The 18,422-nt window shown below is 36.1% G+C and overlaps 1 protein-coding gene across 6 annotated transcripts in view; it reads left to right on the top strand.

Moving 5' to 3' along the window:
- Smarca1 (SWI/SNF related, matrix associated, actin dependent regulator of chromatin, subfamily a, member 1) overlaps nt 1-18,422 on the top strand; it is a 74,118-nt gene that overhangs the window by 19,254 nt on the left and 36,442 nt on the right. For 5 of the 6 annotated variants that reach the window (XM_036174304.1, XM_036174303.1, XM_036174305.1 and 2 more), the window contains exons 10-16: nt 3,471-3,580; nt 4,208-4,434; nt 5,428-5,549; nt 9,056-9,208; nt 11,073-11,205; nt 11,933-12,081; nt 14,029-14,148. In XM_036174304.1, the coding sequence (XP_036030197.1) occupies nt 3,471-3,580; nt 4,208-4,434; nt 5,428-5,549; nt 9,056-9,208; nt 11,073-11,205; nt 11,933-12,081; nt 14,029-14,148 (1,014 nt within the window). Of the gene's footprint in view, nt 1-3,470; nt 3,581-4,207; nt 4,435-5,427; nt 5,550-8,049; nt 8,086-9,055; nt 9,209-11,072; nt 11,206-11,932; nt 12,082-14,028; nt 14,149-18,422 lie in introns of all 6 variants that reach the window. The other variant, XM_036174308.1, reaches the window with a different exon arrangement.

Below are 18,422 nucleotides of genomic sequence, written 5' to 3'. Positions count from 1 at the left end.
TCTCCAGCCCCCTATTTTTTTTATTTCTTTATGGACTTTACCCCATGGTTTTATTCTTATAACTGATCAAATTTTCTACTTCTCCCTCTGTATTGTCTCCTTTCCCTCAATACATAAACATGCCTAGGTAGCTACCTTGAGGTTCTTGAGATGTTTTTGAGTTATAAAAGATAATAAAAGGAGCTGGGCGGTAGTGGCACATGCCTTTAATCCCAGCACTCGGGAGAGCGGGGGGGGGGGGGGGGGGGACAGAGCCAGGCGGATCTCTGTGAGTTCGAGGCCAGCCTGGTCTACCAAGTGAGTTCCAGGAAAGGCGCAAAGCTACACAGAGAAAAAAAAAAGATAATAAAGGGTTACAGCCCATTGTGCAAGGGCTCTGATTTTCCAAACCCATACTTATCTGACCTAATGCACACGTGCACACACACACAGAGATATCATCGATATCATCTATCTATCCTATCTATCTATCTATCTATCTATCTATCTATCTATCTATCTATCTATCTTCTATCTATCTATGGGAGGTCCCTGCAGGATTTACAGCTGTCAGGGAAAATGATCTAGATGAGGGAAGAATGAAACTTGGTTCAGGCTGATTTAGGTAACTGGTGCTAGGTCAAGAATTCTTAGAGTCTGACATCAGCTTGTTTATTTTTACCATATTTAAGCATAACACAATTTTGGAAAAAAATTTTTGATAACAATTAACTCAGCCCCATGAGTACAACAAAGCTTAAGACACATTTACATTGAAGCTCTTTACAAAGTACATATGGCTTTGCCTGTAAGGTGTGTACTTTTGACTCAGAAACAGTGCTCAAGAAAAGGGTCTAGGGAGAATGACTGATGTAAACACAATCCCTGTGGGAATCAGGATTTTGTCTGGCCCTGAGATAACACAGAAATCACTTAGGCTGTTGTAAAGTACAAATGACATCTCTCACGAGGATGAATTTTATGACCTAGAAGGAATGCTCAAGGTTTTAAGGGTCTGAGATAAGTAAAACATAATTCTAGAAGATATGGGCAGAGCCTGACTCATCAGACAGCAAAGGATTACCAGATTGTAAACTGCATTCATTCCCAGCATTCTAGGAGGAGGAGGAGAGGCTAAGCATCTCTTTCCTTTAAAGGATGCCTATGAGTTTAGCTTCCTGGCTTCTTCAGTGTTTATCTGTGTACACAAACACTTTTTGCCCCATCCATCCATCCATCCATCCATCCATCCATCCATCCATCCATCCATCCATCCATCTATCAATGCTCCCTCAACTTTGGGTTCTTAACTATGATTTTCTTTTCTTGACAGCCAACTTTCTTGAAAGAGTAGTTTACCTCTACATCTTCACTGCCTAACCTATTTGCTGATAAATTCATTGATTATTGATGTCTCTCCATTCCATATGAGTGAAACCTATTTTACATTGTTTTCAATGAATTTTCAGTTGCTAAATTCAGGATGTACTGGTAGTAATTAGTGCTACTAATCAATATTGGAAACTACTTGGTTTCTCTGGAGATCCACTCCCATGGTTTCCCCTACCTTAGCTTCCAAGTGTCAAGTTCACTTCTCCCAACTATCTTGTAAAATGTATATAGTACCTCTCCTTTAGCTACCATTTTGTATTCTACATTTCAGTTATCCATAGTCAATCATAGTCCAAAAATATAGAAAACCATAGAAATGAAAACAATGATTAATCTCTATGCGTGAACTACCACTAGTTTCTATACCAATCTTGGAAGTGAGTATTATTATCCTTAATACAAAATACTTTCTGCTATTGAAAGAGAACATAGTCATGTGACTTACATTGCTGTATTATATTTGTTCTATTATTATTTCCATATTTCTGTGCTGTATTTATAAATTAAATTTATCATAGATATACATGTATGAGACATCATAGTATATATATATGTGGATATATATGATTTTATATAACTTGCTATTTTGAGAATCTTCTAGGGATCTTGGACTCTGTTTCCAATGGGACAACAGGAGACTATTGACCTTTAACTTTCTACTGCATTCTGTTTCTTTTTTTGCCTCAAAATATTACAGACAGCTTAAATGCTTAATAAACTTTTAGATAGCCTAAGATGCTCAAATCAGAAACCAACAGTCTTATATATAGATATCTAATAATAATGGCTACAGCTTATTGCATGTCAATCACAAATAATCTCTGTACATGAACTACCACAAATTTCTATAGCAGCCTTGGAAATAGATATTATTTTTAATGCAAAATACATTAAAATATACATGCTGAAATAATTTTTAGATAAAATAAGAAATAAACTTGGAAAAAATTAAAGTCTGAGTGTTTAATTCTGCTTCTACTTGTTAGCATAGTGAGTTTGGTGAACTTACTAATAAAGAAATAATCATATTTGGCCAGGTGGTGATGGCACACACCTTTAATCTCAGCACCTGGGAAGCAGAAGCAGGAGGATCTCTGAGTTAGAGGCCAGCCTGGTCTACAGAATGAGTTCCATGACAGAGAAACCCTGTCTTGAAAGGGCACTGGGTACACACATGTTGCACATATATACATAAAGACAAAACATGCATATTAAATAAGATAAATAAATCTGAAAAAAATTGAGAAAAGAAATAATCATATTCCCTTCAATGATTTACTATAAGGGTTTAACTACTATCTATAAAGTTAATGGTGCAGTATGTGGCACATTGCTAGTAGGTACTCCATGAATTGCAACACCATTATTTTCTTGTGACAAAAATCTGTGTTTCTGGTATACATTAGTTACCTTTTATCTGTATTCATTTGTGTCTTTAAAAAAAAAAAAAAAAAAAAAAACATCGAATTCTTTTCTTCTTCATTTAATTATTTTAAATGACCTAAATTTTAATTTTATTTTGAGGGAAACTGAAACTCTCATTTTCTATTTTCCCTATGTTAAAAAGTCTTGTATTAAAAGCAGTATTTAAAGCAAGAATTCTTCATTGATTATTCAATAGACAATGGTCTTGTCTTAATTTTTAGCTTAATTTCTCCTGTCAACTAATGAACGTTTAATTTTCCTCCCTCATCTTTAGAGGGTCTGGGAATTGAGCCCAGAGTCTTGTGAATGCTGAACATTTACTACTTTTTTTTGAGCAACCCCAACCTCCATTTTGATGATTTTTCTTCCAAGACAGGGTTTCTTTGTATAGCCTTGGCTGTCTTCGAACCTGCTCTGTAGCCCAGGCTGGCCTCAAACTCACAGAGATCCACCTGCCTCTGCCTCCCAAGTGCTGGGATTAAAGGTGTGCCATTCCTATTTTCTAAGGAGTCATTTTTTCGTGTTTTTTTTTTTTAACTGAGAAATTAGGCTACTGCTGGTTTTTGTTATTGTTGGTGTTTATTAGATTACATATTAGGATGAAAGTTTTAACAGCTGGTTATTATTAGTGAAATACACAATTTGAAATTGTGAACGCTTTATGTGCTTTTTAGGTTTTAAAGCCATTTTTGTTACGCCGTATAAAAACTGATGTAGAGAAGAGTCTGCCTCCCAAAAAGGAAATAAAGATTTACTTGGGACTGAGTAAAATGCAACGAGAATGGTGAGATATTTTATATCTATTATCATTGATTTATATATAAGAATTTATTAAAATCACATTTGTTGATTGTTCAACATGATAATTACATTTTATACTGAAATGGTTAAGTTATGCTGTTGACATATTCTATTAGAAAACTGTTGTGTTTTATTTAAAACTTAAGTTGAGATTGCTTTTAGCTTCAAAATAATATAGCTCAAACAAGTCTGCTGTAAACTTTCAGCAAATATTGTAGTTAGTGGATAATTGTCAGATGTAGTTACTGGAACCATTAATAGTTGATGACAATTTCTAATAATGGATGTAGTATAGGGACATACATCCATAAGCAACATATAAGTAAGTAACATACAAAACAATGTTCAAATCTTTAATTTCTTGTTTTTTCAGATCATATTTTCTTTCAAATACAAAACTTTTTTTTTTTTTAATCTTTTGGGATTGAACCTGGGACACTGTGCAAATTAGGCATGCATTTTACCATTGAACCATATCTCCAGCCCTCAAACCAAATCTGATTTATGTACTCTATTCCTATTTTATAGAATCTAACCACAATGCTAGTAGAACATTTATTTATGGCATTAAATGTTCTTAAAATTGATTAATTATGGTTTAATATTTTAGGTATACAAAAATTCTGATGAAAGATATTGATGTTTTAAACTCTTCTGGCAAGATGGACAAGATGCGACTCTTGAATATTCTAATGCAGCTCCGAAAGTGTTGTAATCACCCTTATCTATTCGATGGTGCAGAGCCTGGTCCACCTTATACGACAGATGAACACATTGTCAGCAATAGTGGTAAAATGGTAGCTCTGGATAAGCTATTGGCAAGAATTAAAGAACAAGGTGAGTGAGGGATTTTTTCATTAGCATGGAATAAATGAACAATAATAGTTTGTGTGTGAATAAAATGTCATATATTCATTCATCTGCTTGGTTAGTAGACATTGTTGATTACTTGCTGTTTGTCAGGAATGGTCCTACAGGCTAGACATACAAAGATGAATATGATGATGGCCTTGCTTTGAAGAGGCTCACAGTGTAGTGGGGAAGAGGAGCTGCAATTCATTGTCCTAAGTGTACTTCATTATGCTGTTGAGAAACAAGGGGTTGGGAATGTCTTCACAGGGATGATGTTTGAAGTGAAGACTGGGGAATGTAGGTAGGTGTGAGCCATTGATAATGGGAGGGGAGTGCTTGTCTAGGGCAATGCAACAGGTGTGAAAGAAGGGAACACAGCAGGGGAGTTTATGGTATGTGAGGTAGAATGGCATTTGGTGAATTTGGTGAGGATAGATGGTGCCAAATTATGGAAAGTCTTTAAAACCATACTTCAAAAATTGTGTAGACTTCTATTTTGGATGCAGAGGAGTTACAGAATACTTAGTGGCAGAAAGTAACATGAGCAGAATTGTATGTCAGGAAGATAATGATGGCAGCATTTTGTGGGAAATTTACTGGAAATGAGAGAGTAAAACCGGGAGACAAGATGGAAGACAGTTGCAGTAGTAGTCCAGTGAGAGATTATATGGACCATTGTAGATCCTTGGGATGAAGACAAGGCAAGACTCTTAGTCACGGTGGTGTGTGTGGAAGATTTTTGAAGACTGAATGAAAACCTTGTAGTTCAACAAATACACAATTATGTGTAACATTCTTTGTTTTTCTGTGTGTGCTTCTGTATTCATGTGTCATATTATTTAGATTGTTTATGATGCTTTATTTTGTTTTTGACTTTCAAGTGAGCATATATTATTTGCACAAAAATAGTGTGTTTCATTATGGCATTTCACACTTTACACAAGTCATGTAACTCAGTTTTCTGGTGAAACATTTTAGGGTCAAGAGTTCTCATTTTTAGCCAAATGACTCGTCTGCTAGACATTTTGGAGGATTATTGTATGTGGCGTGGTTATGAGTATTGTCGACTGGATGGACAAACTCCACATGAAGAAAGAGAGGTGAGGACAAGAAAATGAAGCAAGAATTTGAAAATCAGAGTTCAATTACATAATACTTCAGCAGGTTGTTTTAAGCTTTGGTCTGGTCTACTTCTAGGTGGTACTGAATTTCTCACTGACATCATCTTTCTTCCATATTTATCTTCCATTCCACCAATTTTTTTCAAATCATCCCGAGCTCTTCAAAGATACTCTTTTCTAAGAACACTATCTGATTCCATCTTCATCTCTTTCAGCCACTGCCCCATTGATTACTGTTTGTCAACTTACCTGCCAAATTCTAACTTTGTTATTTTCTTTTCTTGTCTCCCACTGTAGACCCTTGCCATTTATGGAGTTTAATGGTGGACATTTTGCTAATTTATGATTAACTAACTTTAATACTGAATTAAGGAACAGTCTTGGCTTTGGTGGGCTTTTGTAAAAATGAAGAATGACAAAAATAGGTGTAGGTGCTTATGAGTTTGGCATTTTAGGACACTAAAATGTTGGTTTGTAAGCATGAATAAACTCACCTACCTATCACCCAATGTCTTCTTCAGACTTGGAAATTCTTTTAAGTCTTTATTATCCATCACAAATAACATGATTTGAAGGCATTTAAAACCCATCACATCACGTTGTTGATGGCTTTGCTAATTCTTTTTCTTTTTTTTCTGCAATCCTTAAGGTCTCTGTCTTTGCTTTCTTTTTTTACGTCAATACTCATGCTCTGGCCCAGAGAACAAGATTTTATGATACAGTGGAAAATACACAGAACTTGGCTTGAAGACCTGACTTTTAGCACGAACACCACCACTTTCTTGTGTATAAGGTCATTTAATTCTGTGAGCCTCAATATCTTTAATATCATAAAATAAAATTAATACTAAATGCTTATTCCTGACGACACTGTGAAGACTGGTGGATATAATAGGTACAAACAGTAAAAATACACTATATACTGCGTGCCATGAAATTGCACACAGGTCTCTGTATCTGTTCAGGGTACCTTCTCAGGCTGTAGGAATCTCAGCCCATGTCCCTCTCCTTCTACAGCTGCTTCCTTTGCCTCTTATGAACGCTCTTATTGAAGCCTGGGCATCACACAGTTTAGTGTTGCCAACAGCACACAGACCTCTGTGTTAAGGGTTTTCTGCTACCTGTTGAAAGGAAACAGTTGTGAGAACCTTTACCCATAAAAGAATGTTTACATGCTTCAATTATTTCCCACTTTATAGTTTTAAGTCCTCTTAGACAGTTACTTGAAATGTTCGTTGACTTAGTCCTGAGAACCTATTCCTTCATTAAGCATAGCACCTCTAGTACAGTTCAAGATGATTGACTCTTCTTGCTAGAATGAAGAGGATACCAAGGCAGAATTTAGTAGGTATTATCTGACCACAAAATGCCAGTTGTCACTTCTGACCTGTCTCCCTGTTCATTACCTAGTGATGTGGAACAACAGCAACTTCCTCTTTTCCTCCTCCTCCTCCTCCTCCTCCTCCTCCTCCTCCTCCTCCTCCTCCTCCTCCTCCTCCTTCTCTCCAAATTGTTCTCCATATAAAGATTTTGAATTATGTGCATCAAATTTAAATCCAGAGAAGTCAGAGCCATTCTCTTTTCCCTGGGAGATGTCCTGTTTATGTTTTCATTCATATAATAATTTCAAGTCTTTCCTAATACATTTTATTCTTTACTCTGTGTACCAGCAGTAGAGATTCCCCACCTCCACCATTAATAGTTCTGGATTCATCTTCTCCCTATGGATAAACTAAGGTATCTAGGCCTCTAGTCATCCTCTTACTTAATCGGCCTCATTTTTATAGGGAAAGGTGTTAACATTTATAAGCAACTATTATAAGCCAGGCACCTTGAGGTTCCAAATGATTCTCCCAGTAGTCCGGGTAAAGTACTGACTGAAAGGATTTTTGTCACATGAAACTGCGTCTCAGAGAAGTTAAAGGCTTGTGTCTCAGATGTATACACATGGCTAAGTTGTGCTTCACTCCCAGGTTTTTGCTATTTCCTCTACACCAGGGTGCCTGTCACCAACCTTATTAATACTACACGGTTTCATGCTCTACTGATTGTGGTAATGCTGGTCACCCTGTCTGTCTAGGACTTAGATTATATTTGTCTATTGCATTAAAAATATATGTGCATTTTGTGACTATATAAGTAATATATGAATACTGAGGGAGATTTGAAAAATCAATTTTCTCTGGGAAATTATTATGAGAAGTAATATGTAAGAAATTGATACCATACTATATATATGTATGCCATATATAAAGTTCAGTATCCTGGTACTTTTAATCAGGATATATTGTGCTTTGTCAGTAAGAATATCATTATAAATAGTTTTAGGAAAATATTTAACCTTAACGATGTAGTCTATGTAATGTGTCCCCTTATTGTGGATGATTCAGGTTGTTTCCAGTTTTTCACTGTTGTAAGTAATGCTACAGTGAAAGTTCTTATACATAAATTTTGTGCACATCTCTGATTATTTCCTTAGGATAAGTTCCTGGAAGTGGAATTACTGGGTCAAAGGGTATGAACATTATTAAGGCTCTTGGTGCATGTTGCCAAATTGCTTTCCAGAAAGATTGTTCCAATTTACACCCCCAGAAGCAATATCCCTCTGCTCCCTCATCAACATTGAGTATTATCATTTTTTTATCATTAAAAATGTCATTATATTATTTGTTTGCATCTATTTGATTACTAGTGAGAAATGAACATTATTCTTAAATATATTCATATATATTCATATATATGTATACATACATACATATATATATATATGTATACATATATATATATATATATATATATATATATATATATATATATATATATATGCATTTATTCTGAGTTGAAGTTGTTCACTTTTCAGGTTCCTTTTTCTATTGGAGTCAGCATTTTCCTAATTAATTTCTATCATATCTTTGTATAGAGGATATTAACAATATATTAATTTTTAAGTTTCTTTACTAAATATCTCTGGACATGTCATTCTGACTTTCCTGATTATTTACTCATTTTCCCTATCATTATAGTGATATTGATCATCTTATTCTCATTTGTATTTCTCAACTTTTCTCTCTCTTGATTGATCTTTGCCACGTCTTGTTTATCTGTCCTCAGAATGATATTGATGTTTCTGTCATTTTTCTCGAAGATATATTTCAGCTCCTAATCAATTAGAACAGTTTTACTATTGTTTTCAAAGAATGCAAATGAATTATTACTTGTTTATTTAAACTTGTTTGTATGATTGTTCAATATTTGTCTCTATTGGTTAACATTTACAAACTTCATTTATAAAAACATCTTTTCTCCAGCTACTTACACAAATGCAGTATATAGCTTTGAAGAATATTATAAAGTATTAAGTTATGGAGAATATTATATATAAAGTATAAAAATATTTTCTGTGAGCATGTTATCTTTTCTATTTCTTAAGATTTGTAATATAATCCAGTTTTTCTCTTTTTATATTCCTTTGTTAATTAAAAAAGGGAGCAATAGAAGCCTTCAATGCTCCTAATAGCAGCAAATTCATCTTTATGCTGAGTACAAGGGCTGGAGGTCTTGGAATTAACTTGGCAAGTGCTGATGTGGTTATCTTATATGATTCAGACTGGAATCCACAGGTTGATCTACAAGCTATGGTTAGTAACGTTTAACAATATCAGGAAATTATTGAAGCTCAGAATGTTATTGTTCATATAGCACAAAGTTGAATGATTAAAGGGTAATAATTTTGGGGTGACTTTGTAGAAGTTAGAATTAAAGTTGCCGAGTTAATTGCAAAAAGAAAAGAAATGAAAACTAACATATATACTTCAAATATAAGTGTAACACACACATATATGTATATATATGTATATACACACACACATATATATGTAAATATGTATATATTTATTTCTATTCTATGATATATTTACTTTCATCATAGAATAGAAATGCCAGCTTTTTCCTATTCTTGAATACTGAGGAGACTTCCTGAGTTTGTTTTAATGAGAAGGATTAACAATCAATCTCATTATTTGTGTAACAATTACATATTAAAATTAGGCCAGGTGTGGTGGCATGTGCCTTTAATCTTAGCACTCAGGAAACAGAGGCGGGGTAATCTGAGTTTGAGGTGAACCTGATCTACATAATGAGTTCCAGGCCAGGTGGGTCTGCATGGTTTCACCCTGTTAAAAAATCTTTAGGACTGAAATTAGAAAAGGTCAGACTGTAACTTTTGTGATAAAATAATTGGGAAGAGAAGGTAAAAATGTCAGGAAAATGTGCTGTTTGAGGACATCAAATGAAAATGTGTGTGTGTGTGTGTGTGTGTGTGTGTGTGTGTGTGTGTGTGTTCATTTGTGTGTATGTGTGTTCCTGAGAGGGTGTATTTGAAAGCCAGAGACTGACATGAGGATTTCTTCCTCAATTGCTTCTTCTTATTTTTGAGACAGCTTCTCTTACTGAGCCTGCAGCTTGCCACTTTGGATTGACAGTTGGTCAGTGAGCCTGCCCCTTCTGCCCGAATCCACTTGTTTCAGCTTCCCAGTTATAGAGCTGCTAGAGTGCAGCACCATGCCTGGCTTCTATGTGGGTGATAGAGATTCAAACTTAGGTCCTTATGCTTGAGCAATAAACATTTTAATCACCGAGCATATTTCCAAACCTGCGCGCGCGCGCGCACACACACACACACACACACACACACACACACACACACACACACACAAAACCTGTTTCTCTTACCATTTATCACAGTCTGATCATTCAGGGATTACTGTTTGGAGTTTAAATTTTTTAGATATTTGTAGAGCATTAAATTCTCTTTGAGTGTGCTTTATTTAAAAATTGGTTATTGGGTTGTAGAGTTTTATATTTATGACAAGGACTGTTTTTAACCTTGTTTCTTTGTTCCTCCCTACCTCTCGCTCTTCCCATTTGCTCTGTTGGTCTCTGCATTTTAAACTCTCCTCACATGCTTACATTTTACCAGAATTTGCCACCTGCCACCTTTGCTAATTATAAACCATTGGAGCAATTCTAGTATAGTAAGATTATGAATATCTTATTAATATTTATGAGCCTTTACTATGTATCCCAGAATTGCCTGGGTAAGCAGAAAGAACTGCTTGATGGATGACGAGATAAAGCAGACTTTTGTCAATATAACATCTCTTGCTAACTACTCTGTTCCTTACTTCAAAAACTCCTTGCTTGTTCTAGAGATGTTTGTGTTTAGTGAGTTAACGTTAGTAGCTTTATTTGTCCTCATCTTAAAGGGGATTTGCCTTATGAAATTCTCGAAGTTTCCCAGTAGTAGCACAGCACACTTTGAGATTTCTTTGTTCCCGGAAGTCTTTGGACATTTTTAACATCCACCATCCACCTTTCACAAGTGACAGGTACAGAGAGATTGAAGTGTGAATTTTACTTTCGGGTATTTATAGCATTGTGGCTATTGTAATCTGAGTCTTGTCTACAGTCTCTGGCATCTTACAGTTGGACTCTTTCTGCTAGGATCGGGCGCATCGCATTGGTCAGAAGAAGCCAGTACGCGTCTTCCGTCTCATTACTGACAACACAGTGGAAGAACGGATTGTAGAGAGAGCTGAGATCAAACTAAGACTTGATTCAATTGTTATACAGCAAGGTATTTCTATGGAAAACTTCATTAATTGGGAGAGGGGCCAAACACATTGTTTCCTTCAAAGGAGATCACTTTTCAATAATCTTTTCTCCCTTTTATTTTTTAGCTTATAACATAATTCCATCATTTCTTCCTTCCCCTTTCTCCCTCCAAATCCTCCCATATATATACACCCATCCTGCTCTTTTGAATTAATAACCTCTTTTAAAATTGATTGTTATTATATGCATATATGTATGTGTATATTCCTAAATATAATCTGCTCAGTCTGTATAATGTTACTTGTATGTAAATGATCTTTGAAAAGATGTTTACAATCTTTCTTATTTAAGCCTATGCCTTTAGCATATGAAATAAACTCACACTAGGTTAGTTGAATGCCAATGACATGACTTTTGCAATGCCTTATACTATTTAGCAGATAAATAGTGGCTTCTGAAAATTTTCAACAAATATACACCAGAGAATCATTTTCATAAGGAGAAGTTATCTGAAAAATTAAATTGGAACATAAAAAAGTATTTCTGACTTGGATTTTTAACTGAAATAATGAACTAGAAAATGTGATAGAAAAACTGGCAGTCATTTATTAAACAAATAACATTAAACTCACCAATGTTTCTCATAAGCTACTCTATGTATGATTTAATTCAATAGTGTCTGATCAGAACCATTATATTGCACTTTCTTTGAAATATAATTGACTGTATTTCCTTTTAACTGTTATTAGGAAGACTCATTGACCAACAGTCTAACAAACTGGCAAAAGAGGAAATGGTACAGATGATACGCCATGGGGCCACCCATGTTTTTGCCTGTAAAGAAAGTGAGCTGACAGATGAAGATATTACAACTATTCTGGAAAGAGGAGAAAAGAAGGTTAGTTCAAAAGAGCATTGCATTTTTAAGATGGCTTATTTACAATCCACACATTTCCACATACATGTATTTGTGCTGAACTGCGTGTTTCAGATAACTGAAGTTCTTCCTAAGAACTTGTAAAATTATGTTTGCAGGCATAGGGTAGGCTTTTACTTTTGTTAGCTCAGCAACACTGGGCACATCATTTAAAATTAAGCAATTCATGTCTTCTTGAAAATACTGTACTTGAACACTCCACATTTTGTATGTAATTACATATGGAAGGACTGCATTTTGTGATTTTTTTGCATTGATTAAGATACAGTACACTAATTGAAAGTGCTTTATAAACATTGTGTGAAGCATTAAATCATTCTTTGTCAAATCACCCTAAGTAGTTTTACAGTATTGCAATTTTGTGTCTAATGTGCCCCTTTCCTCACAAATTATAGTTTCAAACGTAAGAAAAGGTAGATAGAATGGTATAGTGAGTTTCCACGTGCTTATCAACATTTACACTAAACATAAAAAAAAATAACACCACAGCTTTGTCTCACCTGAAACTACCTTAGTATTTTTAATAACACAAGATATTTGATATCCAGTAACTACTCAAACTTATGTTTCATAGCTAGGTAGTTGTACTTAAAGAAATATTTTCCCTTTTTTAAAAAGTACATATAAAGTCTGTACATTACAGTTGATGGGTATGTTGTCCATGTACTCACCCTCTGTATGTGTATTTTGCCCTTAATTTATGTGGTAAAAAAAAAAAAAACTAGTTTGCTTGCCTTTTGACTTAATCATTGTATAGATTTTGTGGATTGCAGATCTTTGGTCCTTTTAAAACATGTTCAGGGTTGTGTCAGTTCTTTTGATCTTTCTACAACAAAATACCTGAGACAGGGAAAATAGATTTTTTTTGTAAGTCCAAGAGCCTGGTGCTACTAGCTTTGGCTTCTAGTGAGGACCTTATTATGGAGGATAGCAGTGTATGGTGGGAACATGTGTATGCAAGAGAGAAGAAGCAAGAGAACTTCAGAAGCAGTTTTCATGATTTTACAACAACCCACTGTTATGGCAATTAGTCCAGTCTCACAAGAGCTAGAGAGCAAGCCTATGAGACCTAAGTTACTCCTGAGGGAAAACTCTTAATCTCTCTTAAAGACATAATAAACATCTCTTGACATTCCACCATTTTAATACCATTGCAAAATGGGGACCAAATGAACCTTTGGGGAATAAAAAACTACTGAATTTTTTATTTGATTCTCAAAATGCTTTTGTTTTAAAGGTTATAGAACAATCTTATGTTACTATGTTTTATATCAATATGTAAAAAGTATTTTAGTTTAGCTTTGGCTTTATGATAGTATTAGCTATTTCTCTCATTAATATTATACAGTAGAAATTGATATGGCTACACCTTCAGTGATAAATGTCCTTTAAAGAAGCCCCAAGTGAAAATATTTGGGAATAAAACATTTTATTTTTTTTTAAATAGTCAAGACAAGTTTAAATTTCAGGATGTGTGTGTGTGTGTGTGTGTGTGACTGAAGACAGAATGTAGGGCCTTGCATATTGTATGTAAGTACTGTCACCACCATTTCAAGAAAAGTATTTTCTCTCTCCTTTCCTCTCTCAGCAATGCATTTTTTAGAATTAGTATTATTATTTTATGTGTATGGGTGTTTTCCTGCATGTGTCCCTGGAGGAGAGAAGAAGGTGTCTAGTAAACTTGAACTGGAGTTATGAATGGTCGTGAGGCACCATGTCGGTGCTGGGAATTGAACCCTAGTCCTCTACAAGAGCAAGAAGGACTCTAGTCCTAATATTGTACTCTGCCGTTGTAACTTAGTGGAGTAGACACTTCATGGCAAACCTGGTTTCCAGAAAAAAATAGAAAATTCACATTTTTTGCAACTCGATTCATTGATAATTTTATTTCAATATGTTCAATTTTAGACTGCAGAAATGAATGAACGCATGCAGAAAATGGGAGAATCATCTCTAAGAAATTTTAGAATGGACCTTGAACAAAGTTTGTACAAGTTTGAAGGAGAAGATTATAGAGAAAAACAGAAGGTAACTTTGTATTTGTAGTCATTAAATGGTCGAATTTTCATTTTTCCTGGTAAAATCTATAAAATAACACAAGAATTTATGCAGTGCAAGGACAATCTTTAATATATTTTTGCTGTTGTCAATGCAGGTGAATACTTTTTTTCCCAAAGTTCGCATCAGAAGTGTTTCATGTTTTGGGATTTTTTAGGTTTTTGAATATTTGCAGAGACATTACACATCTGCCAATTTGAAATTAGAAATATTACAAAACTTATCTTACAATTTGGAATTTTGGCGCACTTTGGATTTCAGATTATTTTTAGATTGATATGCTCAAGCTGTACTACTACTTTGTTAGTGAAGGTAGGTACAGGAATGTGGTTGAGTCCGGAAACTCACCCGGAAATCTCATCTCTATTGTTAGGTAAATGACTTTGGGTTCTCAGCTTGTTCATGTACCAAAAGGAGAATGTAGTAAGTATACAGATTGATTTTTCATAAGGAAATGGGTTAATACTTTAAAGTAATTAGAAAAATACCTGGCAGCAAGTGTCTTAGTTGCTTTTCCTGTTGCTGTTATAAAATACACCAACGAAAGCAACTTAAGCGGGGCTGAAGGAACAGCTCAATGGATAAGAGCGTGGACTTTGATTCCCAGCACCTGTGTCTGGTGGCTCACAATCTCTTATAACTCTAGCTCTAGGCATTTGTCACCTCTGTCATCTGTATACTCCTAATTTTAATAATAAATGTCTACAAAAAGAAACTTAAATAAGGGATAGTTGTTTATTTTGGCTTACAGTACAAGGTGCAGTAAGTACATCATGGCAGGTGGATCAAGGTAGTAGGAACTTGAAGCCATTGCTCACATTGCATTTACAGTCAGGAAGAAGACAATTTTAAATGCTTTGGTCAGCAAACCTTTTCCTTTAAATAAGTATTTTTAAAGGAGAATTCTGTGTGTATGTGTGGGAGTTGGTTCTCTCTTTCTGCTATGTGGTTCCCTGCTACTGGACTCAGATTGTCAGGTTTGGAGGCATGTGATTTTATGGGCTGAACCTTCTCACTGCTTCCTTTCCTCCTTTTTATGCAGTCCAGGATCCCATCCCAGGGAATGATACCACCCACAACAGGCCTTCTCACCAACATACTGCACCCCCAAAGGTTGATCTTCTCACCAACATACTACATCTCCAAGCCTATCCAGAGGCCTGTCCCCAAGTCATTCTAGATCTCATCCAGATAAAAACTGAGACTAGTGATCACAGTTAATATTAACAAAATATAAGGAATAATGTCATATTAGCAGTTAATTGCCCCAAGGGCTTTATTATATGTGGTCTCTTGAAAAGGAATGCCTTGTGATAGAGTGCATAGATATTATTGTTGAAGAAGTGAAGGCCTTATGTTATGTATGCTTAAACTGGAATTTAGGCAGTAATTTTTAATTTTTATTTTGAAATGACTTTAGATGAATAGAACAACAGCAAAAATAGTACAGAGTTTAATGCTAATAATATATGCAGAGGCAGACGTAGAAGGAGAGGGAGAGGGAGAGGGAGAGGGAGAGGGAGAGGGAGAGGGAGAGGGAGAGGGAGAGGGAGAGGGAGAGGGAGAGGGAGAGGGAGAGGGAGAGGGAGAGGCAGAGGCAGGCAGTTGGATCCCTCACAGAGGCAGATGGATCTCTGTGAGGCCAGCCTGTTCTATACAGTGAGTTCTAGGACAGCCAAGGCTACATAATAGACAGACTCTGTCTCAAAAACTCCAAACTAAACCAAACCAAGCCAAAAAACAAACTAGACCTTACTTTTAAGAGAAATTTTAGGTTCTCAACAAAATCAAATGGAAAGAACATATACCCCTTGTCTGACATACACCCCTCCTCTACAATCAGCATCATGAGCCAAAGTGGTAAATGGGTTACAATCATGAATGTACATTAACACATCATTGCCATCCCAAACCCATCATTTGCAACAGGGTTCTTTTTCTTAGGGTGGCACATTCTATGGTTTTTAATAAATGCATAGATATCTACCACTATAATATAAAGTCTTTTCACTGCCTTACAACCTCCCTGCCGTTTTCTTCTCGGCGTCTTGTAAGGATTCATCTTTTTTTTACTTTTTCACAGTTTTTGCATTTTTCAGAATGTCATACCATTAAATGAAGTCTTTTTAGATTGACGTCCTTGATTTAGTAATATGTGTTTCAGTTTCCTCTGTCTTTCTTCATGGGTCAATAGCTCATTTTGTTTTTTAGCACTGGGAGATAGTCCACATTCTGAATGCACTGCTGTTCACCCGCTAAGGACTATCTTGATTGTTTCCAAGTGTTTGTGATTATGAATAAATCTACCATATACATCTGTTTGTAGAATGTTTTAACAACAAAGTTTTTTTTTTTTTTTAAATTCCTTTGGAAATACCAGGGAATATGCCTGTTGAGTCCTAAGATAAAAGTATGTTTAGATTTATAGGAAACTGCCAGATTTTCTTCCAAAGTGGCTATGCCATTTAATATTCTCCATGCAGTGAATGAAAACTTGGTCCACATCTTTGCCAGTACTTGGTGGTGTTGAAATATTGGGTTTTCACTTTTCTAATAGGTGTATAATGGCTTCTTGTTGTTTTAATTTGCAATTTTTAAAATTATATTTGTGTTTTAATTTCACACATCAGCCATGGGTTCCCCTGTCCTCCCCCTCCCTCTCCCACTCCTACCTTCTCCCCACCCCCTCCCCTCCATTCCCATCTCCTCCAGGGCCAAGACTCCCCTGGAGATTTATTCAAACCTGGTGGATTCAGTACAGGCAGGTCCAGTCCCTCCCACCCCCCAGGCTGAGCAAAGTGTCCCTGTGTAAGCCCAAGGTTCCAAACAGCCAGCTCATGCACTAAGGACAGGTCCAGGTCCCACAGACTGGGTGCCTCCCAAACAGTCCAAGCCACTCAACTGTCTCACTTATCCAGAGGGCCTGATCCAGCTGGGGGCTCCACAGCCCCCGGTTCACAATTCATGTGCTTCCATTCGTCTGGCCTTTCGTCCCCGTGCTTTTTCCAATCCTGGGCTCAACAATTCACGCTCCCACAGTCCCTCCTCCTTCTTGACAACTGGACACATGGAGCTCCACCTAATTTGCAATTTTAATTTAAAAATTTTTGAAATTATAGTATACTTATGTCATTTTCCCTCCCTTTCCTACCCCCAATATACTCCACCTTGCCCTCTTTAATATTAATTTATTAAATATATAAATACAACCTACTCAGTCTATATAAAGTAACTTGTATGTATGTTTCAGGGTTGACCATTTGGTATTGGATAATCAATCCATGTGCCTAGGCAAGACTGTTTTTCCTGCTGTCAGCATTCCTTAATTGCTTGTAGTTCTTTGTGTAGGGTTGAGGCCACATGAGCTTTCCCCCTGCCTGCATAGCATGCTTATTGGTGTTATCATTGTTTAGCTTGTATTTAGGCAGTCATGTTAGTGAATCTTCATGGATGTAGCTTCTCTGACATTTCTAGGAGACCCAATCTCACAACACAATTTTTACTCCTCTGGCTCTTAGAATATTTTTTCTCTCTTCTGAAATGATCCCTGAGCCTTAGGTGCAGGATTTGTACTACATATATCAGTTGGGACTAGGTCCCACAACTCTTCAATTTGAGTGGTTTTGATTTTCTGTGATAGTCTATGTCTGTTGAGAAATTTCCTCGATGCAGGGTGACAGCTGCTGTGGTCCAGCCTTGGTTTGGGTTTGCATTGTATTTTTATTTCTTGGAGCATATCAGATCCTTGTAGATGTAACCATCTTGTTAAATAAGAAACACAGAGCCAATTGCAGAATTAAAAGCCAAGAGATCAGAGCAATAGCTGAGAGCTGAAAACCTTACCATTGACTGCTGCTCTGTCTTTCCTCTCCACAAGAGACTACTTCCTGTGTCCTGTCTTTTATATAGACTTTCTGTTCTGCCTTCTCATTGATTGTAAACCCAGCCACATGACCTCCTCGTCACTGCCTGTCTGTACAGACCTCCAGGTCTTCTATGGTTGGTATTGAGATTAAAGGTGTGTGTCTCCATGCTGGCTGTATCCTTGAACACACAGAGATCCTGCCTAGCTCTGCCTACCAAGTGCTGGGATTAAAGGCGTGCACCAGCACCGCCCAGCTTCTGCTATGCTTGCTCTGACCCCAAGGCAACTTTATTAATACACAAATAAAATCACATTTCAGTACAAATAAAATTCCACTATAGATCCTACCACTGATTCTATTTGCTTGGTGTCCAGGGAA

Source organism: Onychomys torridus, chromosome X (genome assembly GCF_903995425.1).
Source record: "Onychomys torridus chromosome X, mOncTor1.1, whole genome shotgun sequence".
Lineage (NCBI taxonomy): Eukaryota > Metazoa > Chordata > Mammalia > Rodentia > Cricetidae > Onychomys > Onychomys torridus.
This window is presented reverse-complemented; position numbering and strand designations above follow the sequence as displayed.